We start from the raw sequence: 21,677 nt of genomic DNA, 5'->3' as shown, positions 1-21,677 counted from the left end.
AAGAAAATGAATGATTTTGCATATCAATCGACAGTAACACAGTCAATACATCATCTTACATTCCCTCTGCAATAATTTTGATATTGCACCTTAATACCACACTCCAATCCACTTGACTGTAACATCAAATTATCTGTAATACACAAACCAAGACCCTCACAGGAGGCTTGCCTGATGTAGCAACACATGATACTGGCAATGACTTGGATGCAGGAACCCCTGAAGAGGTGCACTTGGGTATGGCTACACAAATTTTAATTACGGGAGATGGTAGATTTAAGTAACAGCATTGAAATGAAATATAACACATTCCATGCCGCATCCATCTACTTTGTTTTGTCTTTATCTATTAATGATCTTTATGACTTATCACTGGAAATAGGGAAAAGATTGTTGCATGACCTGTGTGCTCGGAACACTTGCATCAAAATCTGACCAACATTCTTTCTTTATTACTCCTTGTATGGAATAAAAAGCGTGATAATCAGACGCATTTTTTTTTTCTTAAATCTCAGTGTCAGGTTGCTCCTTAGAACTGTCGCTGCTGTAGAATGTTCTAGATCAACAATTTAGCAATTTAACAAGTTTCAATCAAAATATACTTCATTCACTGCTGAGTTACCTATGCCACAGTCACAAATGTATCCATTTATGCCATCATTGCAGACTCCTCCATTGTTGCAGGGGGAAGATTCACACTCATCCACATTGAGGGAACAGTCCTCCTGGATAAATCCTGCTGCACAAACACAGTTGTAACCATCGATCCCATCCAGGCACGTTCCCCCATTCTGACATGGATCACTCCCACACTCGTCCCTGTTGATCTCACAGTAGCGTCCCTCGAAGCCAGCTTCGCAGAGACACCTGTATGAAATGGTCTCGTCCAGGCATGTGGAGTTGTTAGAGCAGTTGTGATTGGTGCAATAGTCTATGTCCACCTCACACCACTTGCCTGAATAGCCAATCGGGCACAAGCATGTAAATCCACCAGCCTCCTCCTGGCAAGTCGCATTGTTGGAGCAATTATGTGTTTCACAGTAAGGGATGAAAGTGTCACAGTTTTGTCCAGTGTATCGGTCCGTACAGAGGCACATGTAACTTGTGTCATCTATTACCTGGCAGGTTCCATTGTTTTGGCAGGGGTAGAAGGAGCAGTTATTCAGAGGGATCTCACAATCAATACCTGTGAGATAACACATAGAAAAATAACACAAAGATTAAAAATCATACAGTTAATCCCAAATCACAATTATGAGCCATTGGTAATCATCATTCTGATGGTTAGGCAAGTTTTGCCACAATTCATAGTAGGTGTGCTGCTACCTGACAATTAAGCATTATGCAGCTGGGATGCATTTTACTAGACTGACTTTCCAACCTGCTTCATATTAGTGGGCCATTCATCTGATTTTAACCATAAAGGGAGCATAGCAGGGTCTCCTTTAAAGGCAAAATAATATGTCTCCCACAAACCCCCCTTTTTCCACATTTGATATTGACTGTTGTTAAAGGTGGAATGGGCCTCACACTTGTAATGGCATCCACAAGATACAAGATATTTTCACACCCCAAGGATGGCAACCTTGCAAACAGCACTGTAATACTCTGAGCACTGAAAGGGCATATTTTGTGGTGGGAAAATGGCATTCTTACCTCTCCTGCAAACAGACACGTGTAGTCAATGTGGTAGTTGACACAATTAAAAGAAAAGCAATTCACTATCAAAAGCGGCTTCATTTGTGTAAGAATCAGAATAGTTTTTTTTTTTGACAAAGTATCAGTCATATGTAATCTCAAGCACTGCGGAGCTACATATTAATGGGCCTACTGGAGCACTGTGGCAAAGCAGGTAAATGAAGTGGAGGTCCCAAATTCAAATCCTGTCAAGTGTCTATATCTTTGGACAAGATGTTTCTACCCATCACATCCCTCTTGACCCATGTGTATAAATGGGTACCTGACAAGGCTAAGGGTAACAAAAACAACAGGGCCATCTGGTCTATATCAGTGGAAACACCAAAGAGTCTACCCTGGATAAAGAAGACCATATTATAATGTCCATCACACACTCACCACCAAAGAGATTCTCCGGACACAGACACTCGTATCCATCAACGAGGTCAACACACTCTCCGCCATTCTGGCAGGGGGCGGAGCCGCACTCATCCACCTCCAGGGAGCAGGTTTGCCCTGTGTAGCCGGGGGCGCAGAGGCAGGAGAAGGTGGCCTGGAGGTCCAGGCAGGTGGCGCCATTCTGGCAGGGCTGGGAGGAGCATTCATTTACCTCGGTCTCACACAGCTGGCCCGTGAAACCTGGCTCGCACTGGCAGCTATGGGGGCGAGTACGAGAAAGAGTATGGTGAGTATGGTGAGTGTGTGTGCGTGTGTGTGTGTGTGCTTTGTTGTTGCTGTTGTTTAATGTAACACATGTATACACATACACTGATGAAAGGCTGATGAGAAATGAAATGTCCAACCCCAGAGAATGGAATACATGAACATTAAATAATTGACTCTCATGACAATGGTAATGCGATTTATAATGGTGATGGTGATGATAATTGTGATGAAGATGAGAAAGATGATGAAGACGATGATGACGATAATGGCAATAATGATAATAAAGACAGAAATGACAATGGAAAATGGTGCTAATCATTATGATTTGACCATGGACACTACTGTGGTGAGTATGATCCTGAAGATAATGATGATAAATGGACATGGAGCATATAGAATCATATCACACCACAAAATTTAAAACACCAAGGTCACAAGAGGAGAATATCTTTAATAGGAACTGACTAGTACACAAGCATTGCTTTCCATTGGTTCTGTCATATTTTGCTATGGACGCAAGTTTGGTTCTGTTATTTACTCGAACATATCCTTGTGTTGTCTATTTGCTCTTACATCATTGCATTCACTTTTGCATTTTTATGTTTTGAATTGTAATTCAATGACTACTTGATGTTTTTCTCCAGTGATATGTCTCGTACATGGCTTTGTCTTGAAATAGGGGAAATAAGTTCAATTCGATATTTCTAACATGGCCCATAAGAATGACATCACAAATAGCAACAGACTTCTGACACGATACATAATTGCAAGCTACCACTCATGTTTAGCTGACAATTTTTAGAAACAGAACTTTTCCTGACTCTACCACCCATACTTTAAATTCATAGCATATGAATATTTTTATCATTATTATTTTTTTTTGTGGTGGTGATTTCCCCTCGAGTGTGCCTAGTTTTTGTGTGCCTTATTTCAGTTTTGCATCATTATACAAACTTAAAGGGACTGTACAGTACTGGTTGAGGTGGGGGTTCATGTTTTGAACATTCCTAAGTGAGATAATGAGAAACCTCTTATGAAATATGAAAGAGCATGCAATTTTAAGAAAGATTCAATGTTTATTTGATGAAAATTGGTTTTCAAATGGCTGAGATATCAAAAAAAGTGATAATGATAAAAGGCGACAGGCCACGCCTTTTATTAGGATCTCTTTGTTTCACCTTGTTTTTGGATATCTCAGCCATTTCAAAACCGATTTTCATCAAATAAACTTTTGATACCCCTTAGAATTGCATGCTCTTTGACATCTCATAGAGTGGTTTCTGAATATCTCACAAAATGTTAAAAGCGAAATCCTCACCTCAACCAGAACTGTACACACCCTTTAAGTTACATCATCACACATCCTATAAACAACACATAAAAAAAACACACCTAAAACTGTTGATGCCATCTACACATGTTGCCCCATTGCTGCATGGTCGCTGTTCACACTCATCAATATTCTCAGAACAGTTCTGTCCCGTGAAACCAGCGATGCAAGCACAAGTGTAGCCACCCAGAAAACTACTGCAGCTTGCTCCATTCTCGCACAGCTAAAATTACACAGATACAGTGGGGAAGAGAAATAAAACATCAGAATTTTCCTTCTGAAGAGTAGAGACATTAGAAGGAGTTAAAACTATTAGTAATTTCAGTCCTTATGCCATAGAAATTTAACTGAATATTTTTCAAATATGACCTCTGTCAACTCTCAAACAAGTTCACATTTCATGGTCCGGTCCCTCTATTATGGACAAAGACTTTTCAGACTTTGTATATGCTATCCTTGACACTAATACTGAAAAGGCAATCACTTTGTCCTGGACACTTCATCAGCTCACCTGATTTGGTGGCGGGAAAACATTGTTGCCGATCAGCGGAGATGCAGACCATTCTCAGAATTAAAATAGTAAGTCCAGATGCAATGTTTTAACTTGGTACCTTAATTGAACCTTATCTGGATGAATTAGAACTTACATCAATTGAATATAAAATTTTATTTACCTGACTGAGGCAGTAGTCTCTCTCTTCCTCACATCTGATGCCAACATAGTCTGCATGACATGCGCAGCTGAACGCACCCACTTCATCCACACAGGTGCCATTGTTCAGACAGGGGTTGGATTCACACTCACGGATCTCCCTCTCACAGTATGTTCCTAGTGGTGGTAGTAAGAAAGAATCAGAGTTACTGTAAAATAAGAAATTTTCGCATAGGTATTTTAATTTCGCGAATTTCGTGAGAGCCAAGATTCAGGCAGTGACAACACATGTGAAAGTTTCTGTCTACACTACATGCATTGAATGCTTAGTGGCAATTTGCAAAAATTTCATGCTGCCAAAAAAAGCTGTCAGCTCCAATTTGCAAAAATTTCATGCCGCAAAAATTTGTTTTACAGTATACATTCTGTGTTTATTTTGTGTGTACAGTCAGGGCAGTTGCCTGCATTTTCAAAACTATCATGTGAGAGATCTACAAATCACAGCTCAAAGTTATGTCAATTGTGGGATGTGTATGATCAGAATGATTGAGCAATTCTAAAACATAATTGAATGTATACAATATATGAACAGTGTATGCGTACACCAAACGCAGCAAGAATCATTAGCATGGAATATGTCAATAACCTAGCATATCTCACTTTCATGATTGCCTTGCAATATAACGTACTGTAAAACGAGTAAAATGAATGTTTGCGTGCATTTTAATTTCGCAAATTTCGCGAGAGCAGAGTTTCGTGAAATTAAAATGCACATGAAATTTCCCGTCTACATTACATGCATTGAATGCCAGGGGCAATTTGCTAAAATTTCATGCCACGATAAAGGCGGTTTGCTCCAATTCGCGAAATATTTCTTGTTTTACAGTATGTACTCTGTGTTTCTGTGTACAGGCAGAGTATTTCCCTGCATTTTCAAACATGGAATGAGAGAGATCTTCGAATCACAGCTTAAAATAATAACATTAATTGTGGGATCTAATTGAACAATTCTAAAACATTTGAACGTATACAATATATGAACAGTGTGTGCATACACAAAAAGCAGCAAAATCATAAACATCGCATGTTATCTCATTTTCATAACTGAATGGCAATACATATAATACGTGTACTTCGTGGTATGATTACCTTCATATCCGGCCTCACACTGGCACCGGAAGGAATTAACAGTGAGCTGTAGACAGGTGCCATTCCCACACACAGCATTCCCGCAGACACCAACAATGTCACTGCAGTTTTGTCCTGTGAAATTGATGGGCAGATTGTAACATCATAAGCGATTCCATGTCTCCTCCTGAAATATGTACTTATTGGAAGTCTCACTTTAAACTCTTGATCAAGAGACAAATTTTCTATAAATAGTTTGGTGAATCTTCTATATGTCTATAATGTAATGCCTATAGATGTGCATATCAAAGACTGTTCTTCATATATACAATACAGTGTAGACTTACAGCACATTACTATGGATGTCATAAATGTGGAACCTGTAATTCAAAGGAATTAAGATATTCTGGATTTAAAGCAATAAATCACACAGCATGCCTTGTAGTACAGCAGGATTCTGTTACAAATGTGCCACGCATAAAATATAACCAAAAATATGTACTGCAGCCACACTTTTTATGCATTCGATAAACAGAGCTCTTTTAGTTCAAGCCTCTGAGAGAAGATGAGTGGAAAATTCAGTTCATTGTAATGAGCAGTTCTTGAAACTATCCTACATGAATGCATTTTTTTTTTCATGTTTCTTAGCATTTTTATAATCCATAAGACTTTTTGTTTTTCACTGAGAGATTAAAGGACAAGTTCACCTTCATAAACATAAGGATTGAGAGAATGTAGCAATATTAGTAGAACACATCATCAAAGTTTGAGGAAAATCGGACAATCCGTTCAAAAGTTATGAATTTTTGAAGTTTTTGTGCAGTAATTGCTGGATGAGAAGACTACTGCAGTGTATGAATAACTTAGATGTCACATCATCCTGCGTACAACAATAAAAGGAAAATATAAAGAGAATTTCACAAAATTTCATCTTTTGAAAAAAGTACACATTCCCTTGACTCGTTAACTGACATATGTTATGGGTAATATTATTCCCCCTGCCTTTAGAAAGAGGCAAGTCAAGTGCTCTTTTATTATCTGAAAAAAGTGAAAATATGTTGAATTTTCTTCACATTTTCTTTATACTGTTGTATGCATATGACATCATAAGCTGTAGTAGTCTCCTCATCCAGCGGTTCCAACACAAGAATTTTACAAATTCATAACTTTTGCATCGATTGTCCAATTTTCCTCAAACTTTCACTGATGTGTTCTACTAATATTGCTGCATTCTTAAATCGTTATGTTTATGAAGGTGAACTTGTCCTTTAAGAGAAAAACCCACCAGTGAATTCTGCAGGGCATTCACACTGGAATTCTCTGCCACTATGACCTTGAATGATATCAGAACAGGTGCCACCATTGGCACAGGGGTCATCTCCATAGCAACCATCAATCTCCTCACAGTACTGGCCAACGTAACCTCCATCACACTGGCAGATGTACAGAGAAGAGACAAATGGTTCCGTCACACATTGACCGCCACCAGAACAGAAGGGTTCTGATTGGTTTCTGCTGCAGTCATGTGACTTTACCGACACCCTGACCCTCAACCCCAAATCGCAGGTCAGGAAGGCATCTCCGGTTGGGAACTGGGCAAAGTAGCTTGTGCCTTCTGGCAGAAATTCAGGGCTGACTTCTATGGGTGCCTGCGATTCGGACAATACAAGCCACTGGGAGGGCGGGTGGGCATCACTGGGGCACGACAAGAAGTCGTCGTAGCTGACATTCACCGGCAGTGTGCTCCTTGTCGAGACAGTCGGAGGCAGGATCACCAGTCTGTCATTAGTTTGAATCTCGATTGGACAAAGCTGGTGGATGTCTGGTTCAGCCGGATCGGTCCTGCCGTAGCACTCTTCATACGACGAACACACATTATCGAGTGACCAATCAATGTTGACGACTGCGGCTTCTGTATGCCACTCCGTGACGCTAGTCCTATTGCACTGATAAGCCCCACCATTAGGCGGACTTGTCGTTAGCAGGATGAACGCTATCAGCAGAACGTTTGCCAGCTTCACTGACGAACAAATGCTCTTCAGTCTTGCAGCCATTGCTAACATTTCTCAACCCACGCTTCCAGTCATGACTTCAATGGCAGACTACCTCCTGCATAATGACAGCATCTAGAGATGGGTCTCATCTGAAGTTTCCTTATAGACATCTTGTTGCCTTTATTTCATAATTCTCAGTTCACCTTTTAGCTGATCTGCACACAGAATACAAGAAAGAATAATTCAAATCAACATGATGAGCACAATACAGAATATATCATTATCTTCTACATATAAGGAGCAATTAATTAATTAATCCAAAATTATGAATTGGACTAAAATTCTTTTAGTATGATTTATAATGCTAACATGTCTGTCAGTTTTCCAGCCAGCTGATTTTGAGTTACATGATGCTAAACTAAACAACGCTAGACTTGTATAGAAGCTAAAATTCACAGTAAGGATGCTATACAATAGGAGTGGTCCATTCATGAGTTTCCAGTGCTCTTTTGCAGGTAACATGCAAATTCAATGCCTTTGGTTCAATCAAAAGTAAGCTATACAAATCATATTAGAAAATTAAGACAGAATGCAATTTTCTTTGCTCCATAGTCAAGAATATCAAAGATCTCATCATCTACCCCACACTTGTAAATTCACACTTCAGTTTAGTTTCATCTTTCTTGAGAGCCATCACCTTCACTCTGCACTGTGGGAAATTTGTGAAATTTTATGCTGGAAAAATATCTTGTTTTACAGTACCTTTTAGCAAACAGCAAACAGCAATAATATAGGGTTTCTCTGCAATCTAAAGAATGGCTAATATATTATATTATGGGTGCTCGATTTACAAACTAATTGCTCCCTTGTGACTTAAACCAAGATAAACATACAATGCCCAGCAAAGATAATCAATCTGCTGATCTTCAAGTGGGCTCCAATCAGGAGACAGTCCTAGTATCAAGGACTCTGCTTTCTTCACAAGACTTAGATGAGGGGAAAACTACATGGAATTATTCTGCCCTGAGAATATTGTGAACATGGTTTCATTGCTTAGTTTTATCATGGTAACTTCTTGTTATGAAATCAGAACTATTCATTATTTTCACACGTAATGTAGGGCCTATTCAATGAGCCAGTTCAGGGTTCCACTTTGCACATGAGGAGAAAAAGGTCATTCATACCAACAGGGCATTATAAGTTTTTAAATTCTCTAGACTGTATGATGAAAAGTAAAGTCAATTCAAACGGACACTGCACTGCACTGTAGCTCACAGAACAGCGTCTTAACTCCCGGCTCCCTATGGCCTACCGATATGATGCTATGCCTATATATGGTTCACCAAACATGCACTATGGCAGAGTTACGGGCGGATGAACGGACAGTCTGCTGTTGCAATTGCAGCGTGCAGGTGAACCACCACTGGCACTACACCATCACACGCGGAGTACGAAAGTAAACTGGATTTTAAATGCTTTTTTTTTTTTTGGCTTAGTTTGACAACGAGTCCAAGTTAAAGAAGCCAGTAAATCCTCTTAACATGTTTAATGTTTGCAAATGTAAGGTGATATGATACTATCTTACCAAAATGTGAAAGCTGTCTATCAGTCACTTCGTGTCGTCAAGCCGTTGACACAGACGCCGATGTTATGAGTAATGAAGGTCAAAGGTTACTCAAACTTTCGGAGAAGAGGATTTCGTGTGACCCGCCCTCATCCGTATGTAAACAATACCAGCGGCAGCAAAGCATGAATGGCATGTGATTGTTATCCACGTCGAACCGTTCGTATGTTTCATCCACAGAACTCTACTGCACTGGTTTCATCGGCTCACTCAGCTTTAATATCGTATATACGACACTAATTAAAGAAGCGCAGTTCTGGAAGGAGAAGGAATTACATCCAAAGGTTTCACTTCAGGTTACAATCACAAGAGTAGGTTCTATAGCCTAGCCCTACTAGTCTAGGGTTACTAGTAAATAAATTATACGTGGACCAATGATTATATGAGTAACTGTTAGACCAAAACAAACTTTGCAAAGTGCCCGTGATTGCATATTGGGGTTTTGTAATTGCCATGGCATGAAATGATCTAACGTTAGACAGAAAGATCCGTCTGTCCGGAGGACTCTTTTATATTTTGCCATTTTTTGCTGTCCTCCGTATACGTAGGGGAGCCATGAAGCCAGACGCAGTCTCCGCGGAACATTCCCCGATGGACAGATACAGACCGATCTTTCGGTCAAGAAATGATCGCGAATCCATACAATAAATTAACTTGTCTTAACTTACGTGGTTACATCTGATTGGTTGCTGCCATAAATACTGCAGTTATTGCAATTATTGAATATTGTAATTATTGCAATTAATATTGTAATGTAATTGTGTTGTATGTAGAGTTTTGTTTTTTTTTTATTTAATGATAAATTGATATTGTTCAAATTCATGAAATTCTTCCATTGAGATGTTTTCTTTTCATATTGCAACTGATAATTGACAAAACTCCTACATTTAAGCACTGAATTGATCAGTGTTTTAGTACTAGCCATGATGGCTACTACTAAAACACTGATCAATTCAGTTCTTAATTATTCACGTCGATGTAGGGCAATTTGTCAAAATTGATAGTGTCCGTTTGGGATAGCGTTCGGGCATTCTGCAGTCCTGACATGGACGTTCGACGACCTACTGTTATACAAGCAAAATGTATGGTAAGCATGGAAAGACATTTGATTTTAACAACATACTCAATGTTGCTGTGTCATTTTCTCTCTTGCAGATGTGACATTAAATTGTTGCAAGCTAGACCTCAGACGTCTAATGGAAGTTGCCGTGCTGGTTACTAATTGATTCTACGAAGTGTTGTAACCAGGCATCGGGCTAGGCTATACCAGATATGACAACTCACCGATCCAAGAATCCACCAATCATCTCATTCCAACACTGTGACTCCCTGACCGACATCCTATGCTTCGACAGGGTACCCCCTATTTGTCCCGTCTGCGGGGGTCAGCTCGCAGGGGTCCCTGATGCTCTGCCCTTTCCCCCATTTCGAATTCCGCCTGTCTTGGTTAATGCCACCAGCAAACCATTTTGTCTCGTCATAAAGCCCACAGATGGAACATTCTTGCAGTGAGTGTCAGTATAAAGACTGCATGTTTGCTATATATCTCTCTATTATCTGTCAGTTTTTAGCCAGCAATGACATTCAATTTTGATTAAATGCAAACAGTGTTTCAGCACATGAAATTAACAAATTTTTGACCTACTGTCAAGATTGCGGCAAGGGACACCTGTGCATTCTTTCATGTAGTATGGGAAAGGCATAATTTTCTTTCATTTATGGACTCTTTCCCTTTCTTTTTGTCTACAAGATATCAAATTCTTAGTCTTGATGACAGTGGCCAAACTCTTCTTGGTGATTGAGTGGATTTGCCTTTTTGAAATAAAAACAAAACAGCAATCAAAGTTACATCCTTTTAATTGAACATCCAATTTTCCCCTCCACAGATCATATGTTCCTGGACAGTACCTACATGCTGGGATCACAAGCTCTATGGGTATGTATTCTGGTTTAATAACCACCTAAAATGCTTCTCTGCTAAATGCTGAAATTTGAAAGTTGATATCATATCACTTCAAATTGCATAAGAAAAAATTATATTGCTAAACTAAAGCATTACATTTTTTTTTTTTTAGATAAGTGACAGTGCTATGAATTCATACCCATGTTTGTGATATTTAATGTACAGTTGAACCTCTCGTATCCGGACAAGTCGGGACCGGGGCTCATCCGGATAAGGGATTTGGCCGGATACGGGAGACTCAATGCTTTATACATGTACACCATACACATGTACTGATGTAGCTCATTGTATTACCACATGTAGTAATGTGTATACTCAGGGAGGTCACCTCCCTGGTATACTGCAACCTTTTCATTGTTACATTTGGGGATGTTTCGGGATGTTGAAATGTCTGAAGGTAAGCAATTTGGAAGGAAATTTGATGCAATGTATGGTAATCATATTGGAAGTAATATGTAATTCATGTGTGTTTGGGTAGGAGTTCTCAAGGAGTTGGGAATTCCCCTTTCTTCCCGTAATTATAAAAAAAAATCACGGCAAGATTGCGTCCGGATAATAGAGAGATCCGGATAAAGGGAGGCCGGATGATAGAGGTAGAAGACATCAAGTCAAACTTTAGCATAAGTATCAGTTGTCTGTAGAAAATAGAATAAGCATTTGCCAAGTCAGCTATTCATGAACAAACTGAGCTATTTCCTTCAAAACAGGCTGTTTTACTAAAAATATGTCAGGGCTGTAAGAACAATGATGCAGTCTTGACAGAAGGTAAAATTATTTCTGACGAAGCTGCAACCCCAATTGGCACTGATTGGCCCCAACATCTAATATCCATTTGCCCTTTTTCTTTCTCAAAGAAAATACCTTGATAAGTATTCTTGTATACCCTTCTCCAGTACAAGTTCAGTCTTTTGTATCTGTTACTGAGTTTCAGTACATGATTTGTGCATTATTTACTCTCTTCATGTTTTAATTTTGATGTATGCTGTATCATTTTCGTAGGGATGTTTCATTGGCATGAATGAGCTGAAGAATGAAACTTAATTGAAGCAGTTCTCATGCCAAAATAAAGCCAAATTAAATGCTGAAGAATGATTGTTAGCTTGGAGTAAAGAAATTGTTGTGCATCCCAATTTCATATCCACCAGGCACTGTCTTCAACTTTGACGAGAGGGGAGTCCACCAAGACACCACATCCTGGGAGCAGAGCGTTGTCATCCCTCTCCTCAGCAACCACGACTACGAGATGAAACTTCAGTGGGACTCTGAACTTGAGCAGTACTCTTTATCTGAAGACTGGGAAGCTGAAATGTAAGCTATTTTTACTTCCTTCATGATCAAGGGTTGTGTGCATGTTGTCTTCATGAAGGGGTCTAATTCTACCAGGTGCATCTTCAATGTTCACTTTTAGGTGGAATTCATGAAAAACTATTATTTTCACCCAGATGATGCATTGTAATGGCCTACATGCTATCTAATTGTAGGATGTCAAGTGTAAATTCACTCCATGTTTAGATTCACAGACAAAAGTCTAATTAAAAACTTAAAAACAGTTTAGAAAGTCATTTGATTTTAATAGTCTTTTTCTTCAGGAAACAGTGCTATTTATGAATTTATTGATTAATTATTAATTTATCAATTATCTGCCATAGGCATTCTTGGTATGTTTGATACGACCATGATCACATCACGATCATGATAATTTTACAAAGTGCATTAGGTGATGATGCCATTGCCTCACAATTCTCCAATTAGCCTTGACACAAATCTCCAGTAAATTCTTTGGTAATGAAGTAAAATAAAAGACATCAAGATTTGTGATAACATAGTATTAATGAATTTCAAGGTGAAGAGCCTGTGACTGGCAAAGTGACGATTGTGTATTCATGGCTTATATATTTCATACCATTCTTACAGCTGTAACCCCTGATATTTCACTCTTTCTCTGTCTCTCCATTTTAAAGGGATGGTATAGATTGGGTTCAGATGGGGGCTTTCCAACTTTTGTGAAATAATGTGTAGCCTCTTTATATGAAAGAGCATACAATTCTACGAGGAATTCAAAAGTTATTTGATGAAAATTGGTTTTGAAATGGCCGAGATATCCCAAAACAAAAAGGTCCTCATAAAAGGTGGAACCCACCTTTTATTAGAACCACTTTGCTGTGCTTTGTTTTTGGATATCTCAGCCATTTCCAAACTGACTTTCATCAAAATAAACATTAAATACCTCTTAATAGCATTGTATGCTCTTTGATATTTTGTAGTGGTTTCTACTTACCTTGCAAAAAGTTAAAATTTGAATCCCACCTCAACCAAAACTATACCATCCCGTTAATCTCCTTGATGTCCACATACATTTATAAACACATACAAACACATGCGCACACATTATAGACTCACAAAACATAATCCATAGACAAATGCAGACACATCATGTAAGCCTAAGGCATTTCTTCTTTTGTCATTTTTGTTTGTGGCTTCCCCCCCCCCCCCCTCTCTGCCAGGTATCTTGATGAAACGCACAACTGCTTTGACTTCGTTGTGGGATTTTTAAATCATGTGCAGTACAACCAGACAGTAAAAGATTGCCATACACCTCTGACTCGGGAGGAACTCATCAAGGGCTACATTGTCACCATGACAACCAGAGCTGCGGATTTCATTAGAATCCATCGCACAATCAGGCAGAATGGATATGTGATGCAAAGACAGCAGGACAGATAATAATGTCCTTGGAACTGGCAATGTATGAACTGTTGGCATTGACAGCATGAGCTCGTGTTCTGTTCTATTTTTGATATTATTGCACCAACACATGGACTACTTACTCAATATATAATTATATATATATATATATATATATATATATATATATATATATATATACACACACAATCTTACATTCTTTAACTTATATTACACTGAAATTCTGTTAATGCAAATAGTAAAAATTATAGACCTTTGATGCAAACAAATAACTGTGTTTTGTTTCCTAATTTGTTAAGTACTGTCTATAAAAGGAGGAAAGGCAATGTTACACAATGTGTTGCTTATACAGTGGCCCTGTTTAGTTGGGAGTGGTCAGGAAAGAAGCTTTGCTTCCATTTAAGCTTGACTCCTATATAGCAGCAAGTGCTAAAAGAATTACGTTCATAGGAAGTGCGGGCTGGCGGCACACTACATTGGACATTCCATTAAAGCATGCTTATGAGCCAATTATGATGAAACTTGCAACGGGTTTGTTCTGTAAAGTTATGTCATAAGTGATTTCCATTTCCTTTAAATTGAACACACTTCTTATGTCTTTACAGTCAGTGATGTACACTTGTTTGATTTCTGTCTCATGACAATTCAAGCGAATGTTTGATGATCTTCTACTACATTGTATATACTGCTCGATGTTTTCATGACTGAGTGGTATCTGGAGTATTCTGGACGTGGTCATTCAGCAATTAGAATGCTGACCATACAAATCAGAGCACTGATGTACAATAACTTACACTGCCTCTTTGCAATTGCATGTAACCCAATCACCTCAATGTTCAATAAGACATCAAAGTAATTCACCTTGATTCGGTATTACTTCTTGGTCAAAATCCAAAAATTCAAACACAAGAATGGATAATAGATAATAAAGTAGAAACAAACTGACTCATGTAGAGTTTTTCACTTTTTTTATTACAATCTTCATTGTTTCAGAAAATATATGTTTGTGCTGTATATATACAATTTATTTCATACAAGAGGAAACTTGACAATGCTTGAATTTCTTATGAAGCAAAGACATACCACTTAAGTTCATTAAAGAAGAATGAAAAGATAGGAAGAAGGAAACTTAATGGTATCCTTGATGTCTGTTATTGCACTGTATGTACGAAAAGCAAGAAGGATAGGAAGCAAAGAGATATAGCAGGGTCACAGTATGCTGCACACAGCAGAGTTTGTTTTCCGAACAGACTGCGACGACTTTGAGCTGGTCTGGCGATCGTACTCGGCCTGGCGGAGTTTGCTCTGTAGGTTGCTGATCTGCTGCTGGTATTCCACCTCCTTGTTGCGGAAATTCTGTTGTGTAGAGAGATACAAAGAGAAATAAAGTTGAAGGGTTCATTAAGAGTGCAGTTGTAGAAGACATTGTTTCTCCCTTACGAGTCTTGACATACCTGAGAGAGGCACATCTACTGTAAAACCAGAAATTTTCGCTTCCATGAAACTTTCATGAATTTTGCGAGGAGACAGGATTCACAAAAATAAGATGCATGCCACCCAATGCATTGAATGCCAGGTTCAATTCACAACATTTTCTGGTTTCACAGTATGCCTTTCAGTAGAATGTTGCATGTCTGATAGGACCATACTGTGTTAGTAAGCAAGCAAGAATATCAACCGCTGAAAGTTGTAGTTTTTTTGTAAAAGAGAATGAATGACACAATTGTCTCTCTCACCACATTACACCACTCCTGTACGTCTCGTGGTTTGAGGGGACCCTGGACGCTGCCATCTCTTCTGATGTAAACTTCTCCCCCCGGCGCCGAGTAAAGAGTGTCGGGCCTTCCTGGTTTTACAATCAACTTGATTACCTTGAAGTCACAGTCTTCATCTGCACAGTCATAAAAAATGCAAACAAAAATTTACATTATTTTGAGACAGATTTAGCAAGGTGATTTCCTTAGCCCCCTTTTCCTTTACTGCACATCCCTCTTCATTTGAGTATTTAATGAGTCACGTAAAGGATTGTATAAGGTGGCATACCAGTAGTTTTGCGATCTGTGTGACAGATAGTTCTAGCCAACTGCAATTTAGTCAACCTTGCCTAAGTCGAATCTATCAGGACTGAAGAAATAGCTTTGACTTTGAGAAAATTTAACTCTATGAGGGATTAAAATCGATACAATATAAAAAAGAGGACTTGAAAAGAACTTCTACTGAGGCAATTATTCAACTTGTGTGAGGTTGACTTAGGCAAGGTTGACTGCATTTGAAACGATACTTCTATTAAGAAGCATCTTAATTTGATACAAATGCTACTGAAATTAGCCAAAGAAATGTGTGAACCAACACCTACACAAATCAAATCAGTCATGTCTGACAATGAGAACACCTCTATCAGCCTCTAGCAATGACAGGACTGCCGATAGGAATTTACCACTACAGCATAAGTGCATGTACCTTCATCGTGATCCAGCACCGGAATGAACAGTACACTGTACATCTGAGGCAACACAGGAGGGTCAAACTTCTTGATGGTGTCATCTATTGCCAGCCGTATGTCGTCTTCCTGTCTGTGGGTCATTGGTGTACCTGTAACATTACCTGGTAGAGGGAGAGTGAGAGAAAAATAAAAAGATTGTTCAACATGGGATGGTTATCATTTGACAGTTTCTCTCAACAGGATAATCCACTGGTGGAGTTTCAGCAAGTTGTTGCAAAATGCTACAAGTGTTTGAACAAAATCTCTCTCAATCATGTCACTCCCTTTTTTGGAGAAGATTTTTCAAATGTACTCCCTATTTTTGGCTGCACTCTGGGTTCCCATTAAAGGGGAAATCCAGTCCAAAAATAAGTTAGTCTGATAAAAAAGAGTAACATTTTAAAAATTCAACAATAAAAATTTGACTGAAATTGGATAAAAAATAAGGAAGTTATGAAATTTTGAAGTTTTGCTTATTTCTGCAAAACATTTCTTGTACAGTGGATATGAATATGCAAGTGAGTGAGCTGACCATGTCATAACTTCACAATTTTCCATTGGTCGTGTACAAAAAAATGATGAAAATTAAATATTTCTGCCACTGTGGTCTAAAACATGATCTTCTTTCTGATTGAATAACTTCAGAATAATGATCAGTTAGATATCAGGATTTGAGCATTGGGCAGAATTGCTTTTGAATGAAAAACTGGAAATTCCAAAATTTCATGTACAAACTATATGGCAAGTTGTGAGGGTATGACATGCTCACGTTGCCATTTGCATATTCATATTGACCATTCAAGAACTGTTTCTTGAAGAAATTAGCGAAACATCAAAATGTCATAACTTCCTCATTTTTCACCCGAATTCAATCACAACTTTACCGCTGAACTCATAATATTTTACTCTTTCTTATCAGACTAATTTATATTTGGACTAGATTCCCCCTTTAAGACTACCATTACTGCACAAAAAGACTCTCATTTTGACTTTATTCACGATTACTGCAAAGTTTACTTATAACGAGACCACAGAACAGAAAAACAAAAGACAAAGAAAAATGTACAAAGTTTGCTGACAATGGATGATACACAGCAAACAATACACATCTGACATAAAGTGATTGTGATATAGTTCACTTGAGCCTCTGCTCAGGTGCACAAAAAAGTACAAAATTTTGGGGGAAATAGTTTTAAAAGTTTGAACGGGCCCTGTAATAACTAGCGGGCTGACACCAAAGAAGTTTAGTCAGATCAATGGAATATGCAAAGATTGGCCTCTACTCTGAAGATTGGCTTAATCCATGGTTAATGCAGAACTTATAAAATAGAGGAATTTTATGTGAATGGCACAGGATGATAAGTTTAATTCTAATCAAAGAAAGATATATGATGGATTGACTACTTGTGAAACACACGACATAACATTTAATAGTAAAGGATCACCGTCCTTTGCATCACAGCTTTCAATCAATTTTGTTTTTCTCTCTCTCTTTTGGATTGTGCCTCATATCCCACATGCTACAGAGAAAAAATATGGCATATTTGCTTTTTCTTATTTAAAAAAAAATGTTTTGTCAAGCTATGTTGCCTCCTGATCAGCAAGTACGCATGTACAAAATAAAAATAACTAAACATGCTTACCTCAATGTATGTATTGCAGTCAAGGTAAATAATTCCTGGAGCAAAGCATCAAGAGCTAAACTTTAAGTTGAGCAAGTTAAGAAAATAAATATACAGGCAACTCCCGATATAATGAAGTCCTTGAGACTGGCAGTTTTCCTTTGTTACATCAAATTTTGTAAAAGCTATACAGATAAAGTATATACATGTAAGTATATAAAGGATGATATTGGGACCTGAGTTTTATTTCGCTCTAACCAAAATTTTGTCTTAACTTCGGTATAATGGGAGTGCACTGTTGCTACACAGCATCTCTGGTGTCTTAATAATGTCTGAAGGCATCTTTTTTTTTTGTAGTTCTAGTGTGACATACATAATTGCGAGTAAGTTGAAACAGGATTATAAGATACCTCTGTCATCTACTCCAAGCATAAGTGCACCCCCAGAGCTGTTCAGGAATGCGCAAACATAGCGGGACACCGTCTTCCTTAGGTACTGGAGGTTGAGATTTGACATCTCCTTGAACTCCAGCATCCGAGTTTCATTGCCAAGGTGTTGTCCTACCACCAAGGAAAGATCATCGGCAGTACTTCTGTCCTGTGTCTCATTCTTTGGGGTTTTCTTCCGATTGGGTTTCTGGTACACATCAACTCTTAATGTCCTTCCATCTTTGACAAGTCCGTTTGGCACCTGCTGGCATCGCTGGATGTGATTCAGGGCAATATGCTGCATGTCTGGTGTTGGTAGTTTCAAGATAGCAGTGTAGCAGTTGCTAGGGTGGGAGTAGCGTATTTTCACGTCTCTGTGGTCTAAGGCGAGGCCGGTGCAATCTCGAGTGAGTTGGAGGATCATGGTTGTAATCTGCGCCTTTGGACGTTCATTGTTGAGGTTTCCCAAAAAGAGAGCATTTGTCCGTAGTGATGACTGAGCCATGACTGCAAGGAGTTTCGTCATGGACGATGTACTTGTGTGATATTTTATGATCATTGCTCTGAATCTGTGCAAAATAAAGGAGAGTGAAACTGGTACTGGAAATTGTAATGCAGTGAAAGGCAGATTATCAAAAGGAAAATTATGCAAATTTGATTAAAGGGTTCCACAAAAATATTGGCAAATATCTAGAAGATTTATTAAACCAACCTTTTTGAAGAAAAAACTTGTCTGTATTGGTAAATCTCTAATCTCCCACCCCATTAATGCTGGCATTTCATTTTCAGTAGCCATTAGGGCCAAAGACCATTTCTGTATGTTGTTGGGGTGGCCATTTTTGGATTAGAATTGTCTGTCAAATGTACAATAATTTGGGCTTTTGTGCTGACACATTGCACTGTGTTTGGTTTGTTGTCACACTTATGCTGCCATGACACAATTCATCACATATTGATCTACAGTAACTTATTTCTAGTTGCTTTCATTTCATTAAAACCACCATAGGGGATACCTTTTACAGACCTCCCAAAAGGCAGCAAAACATTAAATATGAACCTCAGGGGACTTGTTTAGGCCACTGCTGAGAAATTTGGATGTCAACAGTTATCTACAATTTGAATAATGCACAGAACTCAACTACTCAGTAGTTCTGTGTGTCAGCCACACTTAAGCCTTTTTGTTGCAGTCTTCTGTATTTTTTTTTTTATCTATAAACACAAATTTAAAAGTATAAGAGCTGATGTAATAAATAGAGTGTGTGGCAAGAATGCAGGATGGGGGCTTGGGTGTCCGGACACCTAAGACTCTCGCGTACTGACTTGCTTATTTTACTTTGAATACGCATTTACGCACAGCTCCTCACTGTGCTGACAAACAACTGTTAAGGTAGGCACGTCATTGTCAAACCAGACGCACTTTACAGTATGCGTCCGGTCCCACAACCTCTCCGTACACCCAATGACTGGGTATATATAGAAATGTTTGTAAGTTTTGATGAACTTTCTTCACAAAATGTACATGATGGACACACATGCAGTGCATGGGTCTGCAAAGGTAGCCTAGTAATGTACTTGAATTTACGGTGAGCCCCAAAAAAAATTCAATTCAAAATCTAACGGTCAATAAAAATGTACTAAATGTTACCTTCCACTTTCAACACTTTATGGGAGTTTCTAAAATGATACTCTCTTCAACACGTATACCACTGTATTTATACAACTCTTCATTTAAGGCATGCAAATGGGATTCCCTACCTGTAACAAGTTATTCTGTAGGGCCTACTTAAAAATTATAGCAAATTTAATAACACAGATTCTAGATCATAAATACAAATAGATTATCAATTAACATTAATAATCTCAATATTTATCAATCTCAATACCACCAGAGGTTTAGACTATCTCATGATACCGACTGTCTACTCTATGAACGAACGTGCCGATACATTATCTAGACACTAGCATGACTCAGACTATGACTAATGTAAGAGTTTGTTTCTTTGATTGAGAAGTTTATCAACATTATTAAAATTAAATATAATTTAAATAGACGTTTCTAGTGCTAGTCCTAGAAAAAGTAAATTCTAACAGTTGAGTTAGTAGACTCTAGATCTGATCTAGTCTAGACTCCTCATTCTTAAATTTATGCCTCTGGCCGGCTACGAAATCATGTGAGCTGCGATCTCACAGCAGTTAGAGGTGAGTACTGCAAAACGATTCAGCAGCCAAACTGTGCATACAAGAGGAAATGAAAATAGAAGGAAAAGAAACAAGGAAAATGTGTACTTACATAGAAAAGAATGTGTGGGGCTGGGGCTCTCGGTGGTTGTTGGCTACTTGTCACTCGAGATGCGCCACATTTTTCGTGACGCCAAAGCCCCTACGTAGGTAGCGTAGCTTAAAAGAAACTCAACATATCTTCTAGAATATACTGCTCATTCGTGTCTACCAGACAGAGAAATCAGACAGAGATAACTGGAAATTGAATTACACTAGTCTAGATTCTATTGGGTATTTTGCTTTTATGGTATGCTTCACTGTTTACTGTTCACAGTTCACATGGAGATCGCCATATTGGAGAAGATAGTCCTCGTTCAAAACATACCAGTTTGTGATGTTTGTTTCATTTTTTTTTTTTTACTGGACTGAACTCATTTTTTTTTCTGCCAAAGTGGATACAGAAATATTTCCAATTATTTATAAACAATATATTGACAGTTGTAGTAGATCTACTTGAAATTCGTATTTTTTTTAATCGTATTTTTCGAAAAGTGTTTCAGATACGGACTCGATAGGACGAGAAATGACATCATCGTATGCCAGCCAGATCGAAAAAAGTTCGTCGACCTCCGACAACTTCGTCGACTCGCTCAGCTCGTTCGCTCGAGTTGATCCGTGAATGGTCACCTTCACAGGGCGAAATTTTGAGGAACGGGCGCTCTATTGACTGATGGATATTGAACAAATATTACGGTCAGTATTCGCTGGCCGGCCATGTTCGTGTACGTCCATACGCAGTCCTGTAACTACGGCTATGATCAGATGAACGGTCGATGAGCTATCACAGCCCTTTGCCAGGTGTACCGTCATCACGGCCCTAGTGTAATGAGCGTATTCGTATGAATGACCATGCCAGGTACTGCACTGTCTACTTACAAATTGGAGAGATCCAGACGAAGGTACGTACGTTGTGTGTGTGAATGACATGTATGGGGCACAGCACAGACAGGGCTTGGCAAACTCTAACGTTACGCCGGCTGCGGCTCGCTCGCTGCCTGCAGTGATGCCCGACTCCAGCTCCAATGTTAACTTGCTTACTTAGGACTGAGGACTGTGTGGACTGTGGACCAACCACAAAAAGTCGTGAATGTGACGGTCACTTAAACTCCCAAATAGTAGACCAGC

The 21,677-nt window shown here is 38.7% G+C and overlaps 3 protein-coding genes across 4 annotated transcripts in view; 1 reads left to right on the top strand and 2 right to left on the bottom strand.

Moving 5' to 3' along the window:
- Positions 1 to 7,507, bottom strand: part of LOC140239780 (uncharacterized) — a 58,461-nt gene extending 50,954 nt beyond the window's left edge. Inside the window, exons 1-6 of the mRNA XM_072319600.1 lie at positions 6,739 to 7,507; positions 5,475 to 5,588; positions 4,348 to 4,502; positions 3,736 to 3,896; positions 2,077 to 2,333; positions 623 to 1,186 (exon numbers count right to left, since the gene is read on the bottom strand). Coding sequence (XP_072175701.1) covers positions 623 to 1,186; positions 2,077 to 2,333; positions 3,736 to 3,896; positions 4,348 to 4,502; positions 5,475 to 5,588; positions 6,739 to 7,507 — 2,020 coding nt within the window. The remainder of the gene's footprint in view (positions 1 to 622; positions 1,187 to 2,076; positions 2,334 to 3,735; positions 3,897 to 4,347; positions 4,503 to 5,474; positions 5,589 to 6,738) is intronic.
- Positions 7,508 to 9,026: 1,519 nt separating this feature from the next.
- Positions 9,027 to 13,850, top strand: LOC140239891 (MKRN2 opposite strand protein-like). Of its 2 annotated transcripts, none has more exons than XM_072319707.1 (5): positions 9,027 to 9,166; positions 10,227 to 10,579; positions 10,958 to 11,007; positions 12,180 to 12,342; positions 13,539 to 13,850. In XM_072319707.1, exons 2-5 carry the CDS (start codon positions 10,344 to 10,346, stop codon positions 13,756 to 13,758), a joined length of 669 nt encoding a protein of 222 aa, XP_072175808.1. In that variant the 5' UTR covers positions 9,027 to 9,166; positions 10,227 to 10,343; the 3' UTR covers positions 13,759 to 13,850. The 2 variants fall into 2 exon arrangements, with proteins under 2 accessions (XP_072175808.1, XP_072175806.1); XM_072319705.1 differs by lacking the exon at positions 9,027 to 9,166 and adding an exon at positions 9,292 to 9,382.
- An 841-nt stretch (positions 13,851 to 14,691) lies between these two features.
- On the bottom strand, positions 14,692 to 20,839 carry LOC140239893 (schlafen-like protein 1). The gene is made up of 5 exons (XM_072319708.1): positions 20,563 to 20,839; positions 18,255 to 18,841; positions 16,201 to 16,344; positions 15,477 to 15,631; positions 14,692 to 15,096 (listed from the first exon to the last, which is right to left on the bottom strand). The coding sequence occupies exons 2-5, from the start codon at positions 18,829 to 18,831 to the stop codon at positions 14,950 to 14,952; spliced, it is 1,023 nt and encodes a 340-aa protein (XP_072175809.1). The 5' UTR covers positions 18,832 to 18,841; positions 20,563 to 20,839; the 3' UTR covers positions 14,692 to 14,949.
- Positions 20,840 to 21,677: the final 838 nt, after the last annotated feature.

Source organism: Diadema setosum, chromosome 16 (assembly GCF_964275005.1).
Source record: "Diadema setosum chromosome 16, eeDiaSeto1, whole genome shotgun sequence".
Taxonomy (NCBI): Eukaryota; Metazoa; Echinodermata; class Echinoidea; order Diadematoida; family Diadematidae; genus Diadema; species Diadema setosum.
The sequence above is the reverse complement of the archived record's forward strand: the minus strand, read 5'-3'. Positions and strand labels throughout refer to the sequence as shown.

What these genes read in the sequence shown, in the direction of transcription:
- LOC140239891 (XM_072319707.1), top strand. Translation starts at nt 10,344, where the DNA reads ATGACAACTCACCGATCCAAGAATCCACCAATCATCTCATTCCAACAC. An exon ending in ACAGATGGAACATTCTTGCA is followed by an intron (nt 10,580 to 10,957) that starts GTGAGTGTCAGT and finishes TCCCCTCCACAG; the next exon opens with ATCATATGTTCCTGGACAGT. An exon ending in GAAGACTGGGAAGCTGAAAT is followed by an intron (nt 12,343 to 13,538) that starts GTAAGCTATTTT and finishes CCTCTCTGCCAG; the next exon opens with GTATCTTGATGAAACGCACA.
- LOC140239893 (XM_072319708.1), bottom strand. Translation starts at nt 18,831, where the DNA reads ATGATCATAAAATATCACACAAGTACATCGTCCATGACGAAACTCCTT. An exon ending in GGTGCTGGATCACGATGAAG is followed by an intron (nt 15,632 to 16,200) that starts GTACATGCACTT and finishes ATGACTGTGCAG; the next exon opens with ATGAAGACTGTGACTTCAAG. An exon ending in TACAGGAGTGGTGTAATGTG is followed by an intron (nt 15,097 to 15,476) that starts GTGAGAGAGACA and finishes TCTACACAACAG; the next exon opens with AATTTCCGCAACAAGGAGGT.